The 19,011-nt window shown below is 34.6% G+C and overlaps 2 protein-coding genes and 1 pseudogene across 4 annotated transcripts; all 3 read right to left on the reverse strand.

Annotated features, from left to right (window-relative positions):
* Positions 1–761: 761 nt before the first annotated feature.
* Positions 762–6,444, reverse strand: LOC122399611 (annotated as a pseudogene).
* Positions 6,445–9,398: 2,954 nt separating this feature from the next.
* LOC122399684 (huntingtin-interacting protein 1-like) lies at positions 9,399–14,917 on the reverse strand. Of its 3 annotated transcripts, none has more exons than XM_043400558.1 (18): positions 14,863–14,917; positions 14,400–14,602; positions 14,201–14,264; positions 13,586–13,943; positions 13,453–13,514; positions 12,767–13,041; positions 12,363–12,559; positions 12,112–12,250; positions 11,945–12,032; positions 11,789–11,877; positions 11,504–11,707; positions 11,247–11,427; positions 10,875–11,162; positions 10,551–10,792; positions 10,324–10,476; positions 10,151–10,251; positions 9,863–10,092; positions 9,399–9,753 (listed from the first exon to the last, which is right to left on the reverse strand). In XM_043400558.1, exons 2-18 carry the CDS (start codon positions 14,442–14,444, stop codon positions 9,593–9,595), a joined length of 2,877 nt encoding a protein of 958 aa, XP_043256493.1. In that variant the 5' UTR covers positions 14,445–14,602; positions 14,863–14,917; the 3' UTR covers positions 9,399–9,592. The 3 variants fall into 3 exon arrangements, with proteins under 3 accessions (XP_043256493.1, XP_043256492.1, XP_043256491.1); XM_043400557.1 differs by having other exon boundaries at positions 14,746–14,874; XM_043400556.1 differs by lacking the exon at positions 14,863–14,917 and having other exon boundaries at positions 14,400–14,848.
* A 477-nt stretch (positions 14,918–15,394) lies between these two features.
* Positions 15,395–18,984, reverse strand: LOC122399678 (ras-related protein Rab-2). The gene is made up of 4 exons (XM_043400532.1): positions 18,824–18,984; positions 17,732–17,871; positions 17,247–17,603; positions 15,395–17,159 (listed from the first exon to the last, which is right to left on the reverse strand). Exons 1-4 carry the CDS (start codon positions 18,867–18,869, stop codon positions 17,058–17,060), a joined length of 645 nt encoding a protein of 214 aa, XP_043256467.1. The 5' UTR covers positions 18,870–18,984; the 3' UTR covers positions 15,395–17,057.
* Positions 18,985–19,011: the final 27 nt, after the last annotated feature.

Here is a 19,011-nt window from a genome sequence, read left to right on the forward strand (position 1 = left end):
TTACTCAGTTTTACTTGCTTGCATATCATCTGGTATCTCATTAACGTATCCACTAAACTAGTTACTTACATACATGGCTATTTTATTTATTTATCGTACTTCGCATTCTTATTTCTATGTGTAAGGAGTGTATTTAACTGCAGGAATGGCACTCTGTATCGAACGTTAGTCGAGAGCAGTCACAGTTTACGTGTATGATCTTTTACGTTTACGTTTTATGTCCTTTATGTTAAATCGTTACGTTTACTGTTCGCGTATTTGAATCCGTCCACACGCCTCTCTGACCATCCTCGACAATCCTTACATATGTTATTCTCATTTATTGTAATTATATTATATTATCCCTTGCACATGTTACCTGATGGTGGTGTACCGTCTAGCGAGGGCAGCACCGGGGAAGGGTAAGTATCCACAGAGCTTGCGAAGATCGACGGTCGATGTGGAGTCATGTTCCCATGTGGAGCGTCTACTGACGATAAGTTACCGACGGACGGAAGCGGCCCTGGGGGGCTTTGCTATGCAGCGACTTCCGCTGCCGGTGTGTTATCCGGTGGAGGTACCAGTTACCACATCTGGGTACCTTATCATAAGATTATTGTCGTGTACAGTTTATTTTATTTTACTTCATTTATTCTATTTTATCCTATCTATCTATGTATTTATTTTATTTCGTCTCATTTGTTTTTACTTACGTGGGATCGGGAAGGTAATGACTCCGCTCTGTTCCGTTCCGCACAATTTTATTGTTGCTGTCGTACGTGACTCGTGGTGCTCGACTCTCTGGTACGATCATCGCCACCGTACCTTCGAAAACAGAAAAGACGGTCAGAGGCGACGACAACGGCTTTTAGGCTCGCGCGTGTGCAATCTATCTATTTATTTACCTATTAGCCGGTTATTTATTTTATATTTTATTGGTTTATTTATTTCATTTCATCTATTTATTTACTTATTTATTTGTATTTTATTTATCAAGTGGCTATCATTTACATACAAGTTCTCAGCTAGCATTTTATACTGTATTTATTCTATTCTATAAGAAGAACCATAACCGTCATATGTATATGCTACCACTACAGACAGACACTGATCTATGCTGCCTACGGGTCTATTTTGACCCTGTTCTAGCGGGTCTGTTTTGACCCTCCTCTATGGGTCTTTTTTGACCCTGTTCTGCGGGTCTGTTTTGACCCTGTTCTAACTTTCATTTTAATGAACCACTGTAGGCTTGCACTACTTCTAGTCGGGAAAATCGGGAAAAATACAAGAATAGCAATTTGTTGGTGGAGGCTTCGTTAAGAAATTATTAACGTTTAAAGTTCCGCCCGCACTGAATTTTTTTCCCCGAAATGGCTAAGATTTCGGGGGCATGTCTATTCACCAAATATGATTGTAATTGCCCCCCGTATTCGAAAATAATTTTTTTTGAACGATTTGAAATTTTTTAATTTTGTTGAAAAATGAGGCAGCCCCCCCTGTCGATTTTTTATAGAAATTCGTTTTTCATTTTTAACAAATTTGTTTGAGGCCCTACGGAAATTTTGTCTAATACTTTTTAGTAGGTACCTATGAGCTCTACTTCAGAAAAAAGTTTCATTGAAATATATTCACTATTGTAGGAGTTATGGCGGTTTGAAAATTGGACCATTTTTATGGGGTTTTTGTCACTTTACGGGGTCAAGGATCAACTTTTCGAATATTTTTGCGATTTCTACGTATTCTTGATTAAAATACGCGTCGTTTGCATTTTTGAAAATTAAAATCCTTCGATCCGTTCAGAAGTTATGACATTGTAAAGATCCGCATGAAATTTTCGGACAACATTTCTGCCCATAAATTACATTTTCGATTAATTTTTTTCTCGAAAATGGTTAGGATTTCGAGGGTATATCTATTCACCAAAAATGATTGTAATTGACTCCCGCAATCGAAAATAATTTTTTCCTGGAGGATTTGAAATTTTGTAATTTAATTTTTTAATAACTTTTCAACGAAATTGGTATTCTTGTATTTTTCCCGATTTTGTCCTCTAGAAGTAGTGTAAGCCTACAGTGCTTCATTAAAATCAAAGTTAGCCTTAAACTCGAGCTAAAAAAAAATACGTGTCGATTATTTTTGGCTGCTGTATAAGTTTCATCAAAATCGAAATGGTTCTATGTTGGTGCTTGTGGTGCTTTGGCCGCCACAACTTTTACTGTTACTGTTCCGACGATAAAAACAATTACAATGTATTCTGTAAGATGGCTATTTAATTATTACTTTTACTTTACTTTTATTTATACTACTTTGCTTTTAATTATATTTGTATTTTATTTTATTTACGGGTCCATTAGCATTGTCATCTACCAGTTTTAGATCATTGTACACTACTTTTTACCGGTTTTTTCATAATTTCTACTATTTCAACTTCCATGTTATCCCCATCTGTTTAAAATTTCATTTAAATCTCTATCTCTATCTCACCATTTTTTTTATTCACTCGTTAAATATACCATACTCTACTTATACGACATTCATCTGTATTTATTGTTTCATTGATCTTCACCTACGCACATGGCCTTTTAGCATTTCATTTATTTATTACATTTATTATACGATGCCATTATTATTATGCCATACTTTTCACGATTCTTTTATTCTTTTCTTTTAAATTTACGATCACTCTTATTTCACTGTCTGTCACGCGGCATTATTCTAATTATATTATGAAAAAAAAAAAATTAAATTTTAATTTTAATTTCAAGTACTTTGAGAACGACTGATATTTCAAGGTCAGGCGAAATATCGCACGAGCTACGCCCCCTCCCCCCACCGAGCCGGTTTAACACCGGACCTTCGATCTCTGTAGCCCTCTCCGGATCAATTCTAACACCCGGAGCCTGGACTCCAGAGATCGAAGGTTGCGTTGCTACACCGGGGACCCTATCCCGCGACCTATACGCCCCTATCCGCGACCTAACCGCGACGAAACCCCCCCAACGTAAGCTCGACCTAACCCCCGCGACAATACCCCCACGACCTAACCGACGCCCGTAGCCCGACGCCCGGATAGAAAGTCGTTCGCCGAGTGTATATATACTAACGGAGGCTCGCTCGAACACTTGTGAGAGCGCGACCCATCTGGTGGCCCTCTGGTGGCGAGCATGGGAGGTGACGCCACATATATGTACTAGTTAAATCGTCTCATAACTTCCGATACATATGCATGTATCGCTACTTTACTACAATACTGATATGACTATGATAATAAAAAACAAAAAAAAGATGCAACTTGCGAATTTCAACGTTTAAAGATCTCATTTTTTCCTCACTTGTCTCTCGATTTCAGCAAATAAATGATAGCTCGATTACATAACAACTACTTTTCCCAGATGAGGATACACTTTAAACAAAGGACAAATGTATATTCTAATTTATGAAAAACCACATTATTTCATTACTTTTCTAATAACTCAACCATACGTTCTTACTGCAACTTTACAAGTTTATTTATCTTCGATAACTTCCTAACGAATAAGTTCAGGGCATAAGTATGTTGGTACTTTTATGTACAACATAAGAAACTACATTTCTAGGTTTCCATTTAAAGAAAAGGTACAGTTACATTTTCAACGGTAACTTTTCTGTAGCCATTCGATTACAATAATTCATTTTGGACAACCTAAATAAATCTGTTCTCCTAATATATTATTTTATAATGGAATCTCTTTACGTTCCATTTCTAAACATTTTCTTCCATACTGCTTCATGTCGATGAAACATTTGTGATTTGTTTTGATTGTCAATTTAAAACGAATTATTTAAAAACCAAAAAGTGTATTATTTAATATTCTTCGGTAATACGTACCGATCATTCTTCTTCACCTTCCAGTTGATAATGATAGCGGCGTAAAGCAGCTAAACGTAATCTTTCAGTCTCCAAAGCTTCTTCCGATTCCAAAACATCAACTTGTGCCTCCATCTGTAAATCGTTCAAAATATTCACTCTTTCTAATACTTAACAACTTTAACGCTTATTTTCTTTATCATCGTTATCCAAATAGTGTATAACGAGTAGTAACTACAATTACCATTCTCTTCCACAAGATGGCCACAGTTTTTAGCAATTGCAACAACACTTCCAGTTGCTTGTGTTACGTCTCTCGATGCCTCTGAGAGTGCAGCCAAGTTATTGCTTTTACTCTGCTTCTCTACACGCGTAAACAAATTTTACGGTTTAATAACAAACAAAAACCGAAATAAATCCTCTACACTTACAATAAAAGATTACCACCAAATGCAACCGCCTTCGCTGCTGATATCAGCCCTTCGGACCATTGATGGTTACGTTTCTAGAATTCGGTTCCAGAGGCTGTGCCCTACGGTTCAAAATCTCTTTCCATATTTAATATTCATAAATTAAATATTAACGGTCAAAATAAGCGACGTACCTTTCCTTCTTCCATTAATTCTGTACATGAATCTAACATTTTTCCGTTCACTTCTAATTTTAACCCGGAATCACCAGCGCGAGATTTCTCCACCATGTCCTGATCATAAAATATGTGATAACCATGTATAAAAACAATTTATATATTACACTAAAATGTAATATGCGATTACCTGTATTCGATTACCAGCTTCTTCTATTGCTTTATCCATACTTAACAATTCTGCCTCTACCAAACTTCCAACTCCCAACTGTTTACATTCGTCGGTCGATTCTACAACACGATAAAATTCAAAATAATATATATGACTTTCTTCATTTTTTTTTTTCTACATTTTTTAACTTTCGTAACTTACTATCGCCCGATGCAATATCAATAGATGTGTTTCATGTAGATTTTCCATGTATTAAATAAAGACCCAAAACATATGCAACGTGTATTGCACTTTTAATGAGTATTGAGGAGTACAAGTTAGGTCTGACATCGCTGGATTATCGATACCGTTTAATGAATATTCGATAATATCTTCTGCTTCGGAGATGCAATTTACTGAAATAAAAATACACCTTTCTATCAGAGATATCAACATAAACCATTCACCATTTTATTATCGAATAAATTTAAATACTTACGCAATAATTCATACAACATGGTATCGGCATGCATATTCGTTTCATTACGGCACCGTTCACCTTCAACTTCCAATTTTTCCATCTTTAAATCTAATTCTTCTTTCTCGGCTAATAAATCATGTAGATCGCCTTCTAAAGCCGTTTTTTTACAAGTTAGAAAATCATTTTTGCCAATCAACGCCTAAAATATTACACTTTTACCGGAACGAAATAAAAATAAAATATAACCGTAAATCTAGTAAAAGAAAGGTATTAACCAAATTTTCACCTTTCGTGGTATTTATTTCTTCTTTTATATCGTCCAAATCCTCTTGTCCTTCGATAGCTTTTCGAGCTTCCTGTTCAGTTATATCTTCACCTTCTATTAACTCGTCCAGTCGGCGTTCCGCTAAAAACGGTTCGACGTTCCGATTTTTCTTCTGACATTTTTAATAACACAATTTGTTTGTCCACTTCGGCTTTCTGTTACATACGAGGATACACGTAACGAGCATCAATATTTTCTTATGATATTAAAAACTATGAAAATTACAATATTCCTACCTTCCTGATTAAACTGATATGTTCTTCTCTTAATTTTGCATATACATCTTTCAATTTCTCAAATTTCTCTTCCAAAACTTTATACTTTTCTACAAAAACATAACAGAGAAGTTATATTAGATTGCGATATAAATGTACACGTATGTATGCACCAACCTTCGCTTTCATCAACTTTCGCCATCGTGTCTGCTTTTTGTTTAAGAGAGTCCTGATTTACCTGTTTTTCTTGTTCAATTTCATTGCCCTAAAAAATAAAAACAACTTGTTACATAGACTGTTTTTGTAAACCATAATGTTAATGATTAATTAAAACGTTTTTACGTTAATAAGCAAACCCGATTCAAGTTGCATGACACGACTCTGAAGCTCTTCCGTGATTCGTTGATGATCCATCGGTAGACGATGCGATTCTTGTCTCTGGCGACTATTTTCTTGCTGTAAATGATCGATGGGACTTTCTCTAAAATACATATGTTCGGAACAATTAATAATCTTCTATCGCGTAAGAGTAATAAGCGATCATTTTTCTAATTAGTATTAACATTTTCTATTCGTACTTTATTTAAGTTTACCTTTCCGCTAAAGATTCTTCTGGTGGCGATACCACCCTCGGCGTCGCGTACGTTCGTAACTCGGATTGTATCAAAAAGTTTGGTGGATTCTTCGATAAACATTATACATGGGGTAAATCGATAAAGAAATTTAACAGCTTTTATGAGCATTTTATGGTAGAAACCATTCCTTCGAATCACTAAATTCTGTTTAAAAATAAATTTAATTCCAAAAATCTTACCTCGGCTTACACGGGTATTCTTTAATGATGCACTAACTGAAATCATTAACGTAACAGTGATACATGAATACATAAAAACACATAATATTATTGGACCGTCTGTCAGGCTTGCTCGGGGAATACCTCCTCCTGATTCTCTCTTGTCTCTCGAGGCCCCAGGGAGTACCTAGGGACAAATTCCCTATAGCATCCCGGCCTCTCTCAACGGTTGGCATCTGTCGCGTATTTTAGCGGGAAATTTAAAATAAGAACGCGGGTTGGTGCCCGTGGAGCGCAGAACCGCTCTGCTTGTCGGAGTGTGGGAATTTAATAAAGCTAGACAAGAGAACTCTTTCGTTAGGTAAACTTCGTAGTTTATTTTACCGGTCCGAAGGCCGGTTAGAGACACAATGACATAAGAAAAATCGTAGCGTTTCGAAGTCACCTCCGAGGTCCTCGCCGAAGTCGTTGGCCAAATCCTCCTAGTCCTCCCATAGATCCTCGTAGTCCAATCAGGGTGAAGGACGCATCAGATCCAAGCGGTAGGCCGTCCTTCCGATGCACGCACGCCCCCGCGAATCGGCGTCTAACTTTCCCTCCGTCTTCGGGTGGTGGTGGGAACTCGGTGGAGTCGCGCTTTTCCGTTACACAGCGGGGTGCCCACGTGGGAAGAGAAAGTAGGCTCTGCTCCGAGGATCGAGGGAACAACCCTTGAAGGAAATTTATGACTTCCTTAGCGTCGCCAACATTTCTGGAGTCGATCGACGCTCCTAAGACTAACAAAAGGACAAGGCCTTTTCAAGAGGTTACGTGACTCACGAGAAACTCGCGATTCGTTTCGGGGTCTGCTAATTGGTGTCCTCTTCCTGTTTTCGAGCTCTACCCAAGATCTTTCCCACGCGTGCCACCAGCATCGCGCATCCTTAACAATATTCTCTCAATCACGCATAACCATCCGCTTTTGAATTTCGCTCCTAATTTACCTATCGATTATTATATTTCTGGGGCTACGTTCGCGTGGTCACGCAACACTCCCTACAATATTAATAACGCATTGGAAGTTTAAAGCAAATTAATCGGCAAGGCTCGCTCGATCGCTTCTGAGAGCGCGACTCCTCTGAACTCCTCTGGTGGCGAGCATGGGAGGCGACGCCACAGGCCTAACAACCTCGGACCTAAATCCCCTAGCCTGAGATGTTGGGTCTTTGGGGGGTTAGATTTTTGGGGGTTACAATTTGTAAAAAAAACAAAAGCCACCGTTCTTTATCGAAAATTACTGACATATTATGAGATTAGTTTTCGATCTAAATTAATAGGGGCGCCGTCTAGGGTGCAAAGGGGTGAATTGTTTCTCGACAAACTTGGGCGTTTTGTAGGTAGATGTCGTCTTGACACGTGTATATAGATATACAGTGTACTACGTAGTTTTTATATTAATAATAATAAGCTTTAGACACTGTTTATTAATTAAACTGACGCACGTACAGTCTCCAGTTAATGTGTATTACGTTTTACGTGATGTGAAGCCATGTATTTGCTCAAAGAAACGTAGAAACTAGGAATATGTGTGGAGTGTCAAGTGGGGTTGTTTTGACAGGAATAGGACTGTTTCTGGACAATTTTGGGCCTTTGGCGTTAATTGTGAAGCATTTATAAGTGATCTAAATTACAGAGTACTCGATTGTTGCATTAATAAATAAATTGAAATTAGTTTTCGATCTAAATTAATTGGGGCGCCGCCTAGGGTGCAAAGGGGTGAACTGTTTCTCGACAAACTTGGGCGTTTTGTGGTAGATGTCGCCTGGACACGTGTATATCGAGAATACAGGAAACTACGTAGTTTTTATATTAATAATAATAACCTTTAGACACTGTTTATTAATTAAACTGACTTACATACAGTCTCCAGTTAATGTGTATTACGTTTTACGTGATGTGTAGCCATGTATTTTCTCAAGGAAACGTAGAAACTAGGAATATGTGTGCAGTGTCAAGAGGGGTTGTTCTATTAATAATAATAAGCTTTAGACAGTGTTTATTAATTAAACTGACTTACATACAGTCTCCAGTTAATGTGTATTACGTTTTACGTGATGTGTAGCCATGTATTTGCTCAAAGAAACGTAGAAACTAGGAATATGTGTGGAGTGTCAAGTGGGGTTGTTTTGACAGGAATAGGACTGTTTCTGGACAATTTTGGGCCTTTGGCGTTAATTGTGAAGCATTTATAAGTGATCTAAATTACAGAGTACTCGATTGTTGCATTAATAAATAAATTGAAATTAGTTTTCGATCTAAATTAATAGGGGCGCCGTCTAGGGTGCAAAGGAGTGAACTGTTTCTCGACAAACTTGGGCGTTTTGTGGTAGATGTCGTCTCGACTCATGTATATAGATATACAGTAAACTACGCCACATATATGTGCCAGTTAAATCGTATCATAACTTCAGATACATATGCATGTATCGCTAGTTTACTACAATAGTGATATGACTCTGATAATAAAAAACAAAAAAAAGATGCAACTTGCGAATTTGAACGTTTAAAGATCTCATTTTTTCCTGAATTGTCTCTCGATTTCAGCAAATAAATGTTAGGTCCATTACACAACAACTCCTTTTCCCAGATGAGGATACACTTTAAAGAAAGGACAAATGTATATTCTAATTTATGAAAATACTGTGGTTGGAAGAAAAATAATTGAAAAACCACATTATTTCATTACTTTTCTAATAAGTCAACCATACGTTCTTACTGCAACTTTACAAGTTTATTTATCTTCGATAACTTCCTAACGAGTAAGTTCAGGGCATAAGTATGTTGGTACTTTTATGTACAACATAAGAAACTATACATCGACTGGTGCAGTCAAAAAAAGAAAAATGTAGGTTTCCATTTAAAGAAAAGGTACAGTTAAATTTTCAACGGTAACTTTTGTATAGCCATTCGATTACCATTGAAAATGAATAAAATGTATTTATTACACATTAAACATGCAAATATTACAATAATTCATTTTGGACAACCTAAATAAATCTGTTCTCGTAATATATTATTTTATAATGGAATCTGTTTACTTTCCATTTGTAAACATTTTGTTCAATACTGCTTGATGTCAATGAAACATTGTGATTTGTTTTCATTGTTAATTTAAATCGAATTATTTAACAAACCAAAAAGTGTATTATTTAATATTCTTCGGTAATACGTACCGATCATTCTTTTTCACCTTCGAGTTGATAATGATAGCGGCGTAAAGCAGCTAAACGTAATCTTTCAGTCTCCAAAGCTTGTTCCAATTCCAAAACATGAACTTGTGCCTCCATTTCCAATCGTTTAGCTTGATGTAAGCTCAATCCAGAAATGTCTAAATCATCTGTAAATCGTTAAAAATATTCACTCTTTCTAATACTTAACAACTTTAACGCTTATTTTGTTTATCATCATTATCCAAATAGTGCATAACGAGTAGTAACTACAATTACCATTCTCTTCAACAAGATGGCTACAGTTTTTAGCAATTGCAACAACACTTCCAGTTGCTTGTGTTACGTCTCTCGATGCCTCTGAGAGCGCAGCCAAGTTATTGCTATTTCTATTTGCTTTTACTCTGCTTGCAACTACCAGCTGCGCCGTAGACGCTGCAATTCCTTGTGACGCGACCACTAGTTGTTCAAATTTCCCGTTTCCGGCTACGACTTTATCAGCAGCTTCTCTACACGCGTAAACAAATTTTACGGTTTAATAACACGAAATAAATCGTCTACACTTACAATAAAAGATTAGCACCAAATGCAACCGCCTTCGCTGCTGATATGAGCCCTTCGGACCATTGATGGTTACGTTTGTAGAATTCGGTTGCAGAGGCTGTGCCCTACGGTTCAAAATGTCTTTCCATATTTAATATTCATAAATAAAATATTAACGGTAACAATAAGCGACGTACCTTTCCTTGTTCTACAATTTCTGCTTGCAACAATCGTGATTTCTTAACTAATTGTCTTATACATTTCATTAATTCTGTACATGAATCTAAAATTTTTCCGTTCACTTCTAATTTTAACCCGGAATCACCAGCGCGAGATTTCTCCAGCATGTCCTGATCATAAAATATGTGATAACCATGTATAAAAACAATTTCTATGTAATATGTAAAATGTAATGTAATATTACCTGTATTCGATTAGCAGCTTCTTCTATTGCTTTATCCATACTTAACAATTCTGCCTCTACCAAACTTCCAACAACTTCAACATTACCTTGAACATTCGACAACGTACTAGCAAGTTCACATATTTTCTTAAATTGCTGCTTCACATCGTTAATTTGACTCACAGTCGTCGGTAACTTTTCTTTTATGTAGCCAAACATTGTTAAAGACATTAATCCTAACTGTTTACATTCGTCGGTCAATTCTAGAACACGATAAAATTCAAAATAATATATATGACTTTCTTCATTTCTTTTTTTCTACATTTTTAAACTTTCGTAACTTACTATCGCCCAATGCAATATCAATAGATGTGTTTGATGTAGATTTTGCATGTATTAAATAAAGACCCAGAACATATGCAACGTGTATTGCACTTTTAACGAGTATCTTTCCTTTCGATGTGTCGCATACGTAACCGGTATACGTTGCATCTAAAGCATCTAACGATTTTATGGTAGATTCCTCCAATCGTTCAAGGTATTGAGGAGTACAAGTTAGGTCTGACATCGCTGGATTATCGATAGCATTTAATGAATATTGGATAATATCTTCTGCTTCGGAGATGCAATTTACTGAAATAAAAATACAGCTTTTTATCAGAGATATCAACATCAAACCATTCACCATTTTATTATCGAATAAATTAAAATACTTACGCAATAATTCATACAACATGGTATCGGCATGCATATTCATTTCATTACGGCACCGTTCAGCTTCAACTTCCAATTTTTCGATCTTTAAATCTAATTCTTCTTTCTGAGCTAATAAATCATGTAGATCGCCTTCTAAAGCCGTTTTTTTAGAAGTTATAAAATCATTTTTGGCAATCAACGCCTAAAATATTACACTTTTACCGGAACGAAATAAAAATAAAATATAACCGTAAATCTAGTAAAAGAAAGATATTAACCAAATTTTCAGCTTTCGTGGTATTTAGTTGTTCTTTTATATCGTCCAAATCCTGTTGTCCTTCGATAGCTTTTCGAGCTTCCTGTTCAGTTATATCTTGACCTTGTATTAACTCGTCCAGTCGGCGTTCCGCTTCAACGGTTCGACGTTCCGATTTTTCTTGTGACATTTTTAATAACCCAATTTGCTTGTCCACTTCGGCTTTCTGTTACATACGAGGATACACATAACTAGCATGAATATTTTCTTATGATATTAAAAACTATGAAAATTACAATATTCCTACCTTCCTGATTAAACTGATATGTTCTTCTCTTAATTTTCCATATACATCTTTCAATTTCTGAAATTTCTCTTCCAAAACTTTATACTTTTCTACAAAAACATAACAGAGAAGTTATATTAGATTGCGATATAAATGTACACGTATGTATGCACCAACCTTCGCTTTCATGAACTTTCGCCATCATGTCTGCTTTTTGTTTAAGAGAGTCCTGATTTACCTGTTTTTCTTGTTCAATTTCATTGCACTAAAAAAAATAAAAACAACTTGTTACATAGACTGTTTTTGTAAACCATAATGTTAATGATTAATTAAAACGTTTCTACCTTAATAAGCAAACCCGATTCAAGTTGCATGACACGACTCTGAAGCTCTTCCGTGATTCGTTGATGATCAATCAGTAGACGATGCAATTCTTGTCTCTGGCGACTATTTTCTTGCTGTAAATGATCGATGAGACTTTCTCTAAAATGCATATGTTCGGAACAATTAATTATCTTCTATCGCGTAGGAGTAATAAGCGATCATTTTTCTAATTAGTATTAACATTTTCTATTCGCACTTTATTTAAGTTTACCTTTCCGCTAATGCATCGGGAGAGATTGAACCGTTTCGCGTAGAATCTAATTGATCGCCTGGTAATGAACTCGTATCGGAAGTATCGATGAGACTATCCACAACCGTATCGGTATCTAAAGATTCTTCTGGTGGCAATACCACCCTCGGCGTCACGTACGTTCGTAACTCGGATTGTATCAAAAAGTTTGGTGGATTCTTCGATAAACATTATACATGGGGTAAATCAGTAAAGAAATTTAACAGCTTTTATGGGCATTTTATGGTAGAAACCATTCCTTCCTATCCTACATATGCTAATCCTACCAGATACTATACCATCAGGATGAACGTTATAGAGATTATCATTGTTTTAAGAAATCACTAAATTCTGTTTAAAAATAAATTTAATTCCAAAAATCTTACCTCGGGTAACGCAGGCGTCGTTATAAGATGCTTAAAATACTGTCTTTGTTTTACGGTGTTGTAGAACTTCTTCAGTTCATAGAATTGTTTCGAAAATCGGTCACGATGGCCGGCTAAAGTGTCCGCTGGTAGTGTGTTATGAAGTTTGAACAGAATTTTCACACAATAATCGTATAACTGCGACGCGTCTAGAACGCACGGAATTAGTGGAGCCAGTCGACATTGTCCACTGACGGTCATAGAATTTGACGGTGTATTCTTTAATGATGCGGTAACTGAAATCATTAACGTAACAGTGATACATGAATACATCAAAACACATAACATTAATAACGCATTGGAAGTTTAAAGCAAATTAATCGGCAAGTGGTAAAACCAGTATGGTTGGCATCAACGACATACGAGAAGATCGAATAAGTGTATTCCCAACTATCATATCAATTGTATCGATTACTCGTATATCGCAAGGTACTATAATCTATCTACATAACTTATATATCATTACGATCGATCAAAGATACAAAATGTATTGAAAGCTTCTTGAAAAGTTCATAGCCGATGACGCCTCCGTTCAACAAATCAACATTGCCATCGTTTTGCAAGTTCTATTAAACGATGCTCGTAGACTAAATTTACTCAAGGTGATGCCTAACATGGTGATACTCTAGAATTTATTCCGTACCTACCTGCACGTTGTAAATTCAAAATATCATCCATATAGTCGAACATTTCGACTGACATTTGGAAACTGGAAAGAAAGAAAATTGTATCGAATTAAAAATTGACACGTTGTAAAATTGTATCGGATCAAAAACTCACTAAACATTGATGTCATTTTCTCCTATGGCTTCTAATTCTTCTGCTGTCACTTGAAGGTTTCCAGGTATCCGTGGATTTCGCTTGTGGAAATCCAGTTTGGTGATCAACAATCTTATGTACAACTGAATCGACTGACCATAACCCTCTCGAAGATGTTGCCATAATTTTCCAATATCCTCTAGCCTTCCACGATACCGTTGAGAGTCTGGAATTACTTTTGGATGACCCTCTCGCAGTACTTTGTGTAAAACGTGACAAAATTTCCATGCGACGATTTGATTCTCTTGCAATGGTTGTCGTAACATGCACATCCAAAAGATTATTCCACTTTTTTCTTGATATGTACCTATAATCGCGCCTATATTTCTATAAGGTGTATACAGCGTATTTACAAGAGAATAATTTATAAACTACAATTAATAATCTAATAAAAATTATAATTGCGTGTACGTATAATTATCCATCGGCCAATTATAATTTTAACGACGATAATGAGTTCCATGCGGTAAGTAGTTCGACTGTACGATACATTAAAATAAATGATTTAGTTAATACAAGAGAAGCTTTCGTACGAATTCCACAATTTCTCATTTTGAGCACCATTGGAAAGGATACTCCGCATATGTTTCTCTTTTACAGGAGTCTCTGTAGGGTTTACAGCTTTCCCGATACTGATCCTCTACAAATTAAAAATACTTTTAATTCGCTGGATACATATATGCATACTATAATTTTTGTTAATACTACACAATTACAGTAAAAGAAGAAATATCTTTCTTCGAGTGTTCTTTTTTTCATTGTTTTATTCACTTACCAACTGATGAAGTCGTTTATCAGTGAGTGGAACGACACTCGTCATGATAAGGGTGTAGAGTAGTAGCAGTAGAAATTAAAGCACGTATGAATATATAATCGTAATGATCAGTCCGTATGATAAATTATCGTCCGCCAATTTGTCATTCGTTTCAAGATGCGTTAAATGAGCACAGCCGATATCGTAACGTTGTTCCGCATCGTCTGCGAAGTCATAGACAACTGATAAAACCATTTACGTAGTGCACAAAAATATCAATGGACGTAGTATTTCGTTAAACAACCTATTCCACAATGCTTATCGTTTAAGGTATTAACCCGTTATCTTGTATTCGTAAACAACGTACTTTAAAAATAGTACATATGTATTGTCAAATTGAAACACACAGATCGCAGTTTTCAAAAAAACAGATCAATAAAAGAATTGAAAAGTAGAGCACTCCCATATAAAAGTTGGGTCACACCTTAGTTTTAAGACAACTCGTTAATGGCGCTAATGTAGTCTTCGTGTCACCTGCCATCGTGTGTAGTTTGTGACGTAGTTACTTAGCAACGACTAAACAACTGCCGTACCTCGAAATTTAAATGACACGAAAGAAGGAAGGCGAAGGAATTGAATTTCTATTGAATGTCGGTATTGTTTTTACCATAGAAAACTTCATGAATCATAGTATATATTATTTTTTAATCCGCCTCCATATATTCGAGTTTTATATTTTCTATTATTTCTAATTGAAGAAAAAATTCAAATTATGTTAAATTATGATTATATTTTAAATATACTTATCATCTATTTTACACTTCTTATCTAGTTATAATTTTAGTTATGGATACTTGTTAAGAAAGGATTGAAGCTGGATTAATTACCATGTATTAATATGTTAATAGAGACGCTAAACAGGTTCGCCAGATCTTTTATAATTAAGGCGAATGTTTTTATAGTAATTTGTTTGTTATAATCTCAAACACGACCATACGTATGTAAATACGCTACCTATCATGATTATAACTTTGAAATCGAAAATACTAATTCAGAATGTATAAATCAAAGCTTCGGAATTGAATAAAGTGAATGACATGCACTGAAAATGATATGTCAAATGTATGTACAGAAAGACGGTGAATCGCACATTCATAGCGTTTAATAATAATAGTCCATGAATAAGAATTGATCGCATTCCTTGAAGCAACATACATATTTTAATCATAACATTATGTAAGTACAATTAGTATATTTGACGGGCGTGAAAGTCAATGCACATCTCGGTTTACTTGTTCGCTTCTTGTTTTTCTACTTATTGTAAGACAATCCGTTAAAATGTGTTCGAGTTTTACGTCCGTTTAACATTAAATTATACACATCTGACCTACATTGTTTACATATTGATAAATCATATTGGTTAAAGTTGATAACAAACCATTTTATATCAAATACATTTCTATATTTTATATTTCACGTTCAAGATAATAAAATGCGCACAATACATAATATATAGTATATCTTTTATATATATAAGCATAATCTTTCTTTTTATATTCATCAAATTTTTAAGTTACTTGTAAAATAAAAGTATAAATATACATTATCGCTATCTTTGGATATCGATAAACTGAATACAGACAATATTAACATCGCTATGCTTTCTCAATAGGTGTTAGTGTTTATGATTGCAGTTATAAAATTTACCTTTAGTGACTAAAAACGTTTACTTGAATGAACAAAAAAAATATAAAAATGTCAGAGATTCACGTGTTGTAATTAAAATGTTTTACTTCTATAATATATTGTAACAAAAAAACATCAATTATAATTATGTAATTAAATAATAAGATCATTTGGTTGGATAGGCCTCGTAATAAAATTGATTTATACGTTTTATATATTCGTCATTTCATACATTGATACATACATATACATGGTGTCGTCTTAGGTAGTCAAGTGTAAATCATATCTTTGATAAATCACTTTGATTCATATATTACCAACTATGATCCATTATTAAATAAAATCAAACTCCAATGATCAGTGCACAATACATACAATATACAATGTGAACAAATACAAAACATTGAATAGAAGTGCCTATCCTCTCCCGCTTTATCAATGTCCAATATGTAATCAACTTTTTCTCTTGCTATTGACACGCACGATACAACTTAAAATTATTCTGTCTAAACAAAGAAGAATGAAATGTAGTACTGTGTTAACGAAATAATATTTATTTCTTTCTAATAGCACATTTAATTTAACGATTATCTTTATATGTATATTAAAAAATCACAATTAATTATTGTACGAATGCAATATAAAGAAGTAAATATCATTATGTTGCTATAACGAAATCAATTAATTTACAAAGCATGTAAGAAATAATATTTTAAAATAATGAACTAATGTCAGCAAAAATCTGTAAATTAAAATTTTATTAAGTTCTATGATTTAAACTGTATGTAACACTTTACCTTATGATATTCCTATTAAATACGTGTATATGGGTTTTAAATAATACATACACCAATAGTCACTTGTTACCTTACAATGCGACACGCGCAAAAAAACATGTAAAGTAATTGGTTCAGAATAAAAACGAAGATCAGGAGTAAAAAGATTAATTTAAACTGGAGAAGGATGAAGCGGTGGACAGGCAACCCCCAGTCCCTAGCAACACCCACCACCTTGCGTATTTCCTTGCCCACCAGTGCCCGCTAAACCACCAGGACTTGTTGGCGAATGCTGTGGTCCGATTTTTATGCCGTTTGCCTGAATAAAATTATAATTTCGTCGTTAATAAGAATAAGATAGTATGTTATTACCATTGTGTCTCGATTATTGTGGCTCTCATTTTACCTCGTTATTTATGTCAAATACGCCTTCCTGAATTTTTTCATAAATTACGTTTGCTGTATTAATATACGCTTCTTCTACATTAATTGCTGTCTTTGCACTAGTCTCCATAAAAACGAGTCCATGTTCCCTTGCAAAAGCTTCTCCCTCTTCTCTCTTCACTTCTCGTCTATTTTCCAGATCACTTTTATTACCAATTAACATGATCACCATATTAGAATTCGAATGCTGTCGTGCATCTTCTAACCAAGTTGTCAGGTGATTAAATGTATCTCGTCGTGTAATATCATACACTAATAAAGCTCCGGCTGCTCCACGATAATATGAACGCGTAATAGAACGGAACGCCTCTTGACCTGCCTACAAGATCAAGATAATGTTATTGTCTTTCTATTCGTTCGAAATAACCTATTGCATAATAATGTAAGAGTTATAATAAGCAAACTAAAATTTTATAGAATACATAGATTCAACAAATTAATAATTACAGTATCCCAAATTTGGAGTTTGATTTGTTTTCCATGAATCGTAATCATACGGGCACCAAATTCAACACCTATTGTTAAATCATGAACTGGTTGAAATCTCTTATCCGTAAATTGAAGAAGAAGACAAGATTTGCCAACCCCTATTTAAACAATGAATAATATCTCAATATCTGTTAATTAATAAGAATTGTTATAATTTTAACACATTGATTGTTTTTGTACTCGGGATCGTTAATATAAACTCAAACATCCACAGACTTTCATAGTAATAAATATTATATTACTTTTTTCAAGTACTACACGCCATTTTACCTTTGTAACATTGCAATATCTTATAATTTTGAAAAATTTTGAAAAATTTCTGACGCGTGTAACATTCGTTCTGTATTTAATGGACTGAAACTGGAGTTAAAAATTATCTTGATCCGTACGCGGATCCGTAGACAGCCAATATGTTAATACAATTAAAATACATTGGAAAAATAGAACCGATTTAAAAAATATCAGAAACATTCTTCAGAAAAATCAACAGACACGTACATAAAAAACATCCTTGAAAACAAATATTTTATATCGATGTATATTCAATACATATCTATTTGTCTATTCAAATACTATTTGACAATAAAAAAAAATTCAAGGGTGATTTATAGTAACATGCTAAACAATCGCAGTAAACGATATCATAATAATGTGTAATAAATAATTACATTTACAAAGTTTATAATTTCAATTTCAAACGACTCAAATCTTAGCGATATAATATTCATTCTGCAAAAAACTCCAAATAAAATCTGTGACTCGGGTAAATAAACCAATACAACCAGCACAATTGTTCAAGTTGATAAAAATTACCATATAAAGAAATTGTGCATAATTCAAATTATTCATAAAGAAATACACAATTTTTAACAGTAAATATCATCATAAAATTTACGTATCATAAATTCTAGAATTACTTTAATGGTTTATGAATCAAGAATATTATCGTCTACAGAAACGAAAACAATGGGTTCTGTCACGGTCGACGTAGTGGAAAATGTAGGTACCACTTTCACAACGTTCGTTTCTTAAAGAGCATCGCGAAAATACCTGTATCCCCAATGATGATGTATTTGAAAAGGTACGCGTACGACATTTTCAAAATTACGTGGCTAACAAAGATATTTATACGAACTGCGAATATATTAGAAAACAGAACTTCACTTTTTTTACTGTCTTATCTCTTCTGCCTCACCATGACGTCACTAAATCGCTTCGGCAGTCCTCGGAATTTTTCG

Source organism: Colletes gigas, unplaced genomic scaffold, assembly GCF_013123115.1.
Source record: "Colletes gigas isolate AHSC1104 unplaced genomic scaffold, ASM1312311v1 Colletes_gigas_Sc00014, whole genome shotgun sequence".
NCBI lineage: Eukaryota > Metazoa > Arthropoda > Insecta > Hymenoptera > Colletidae > Colletes > Colletes gigas.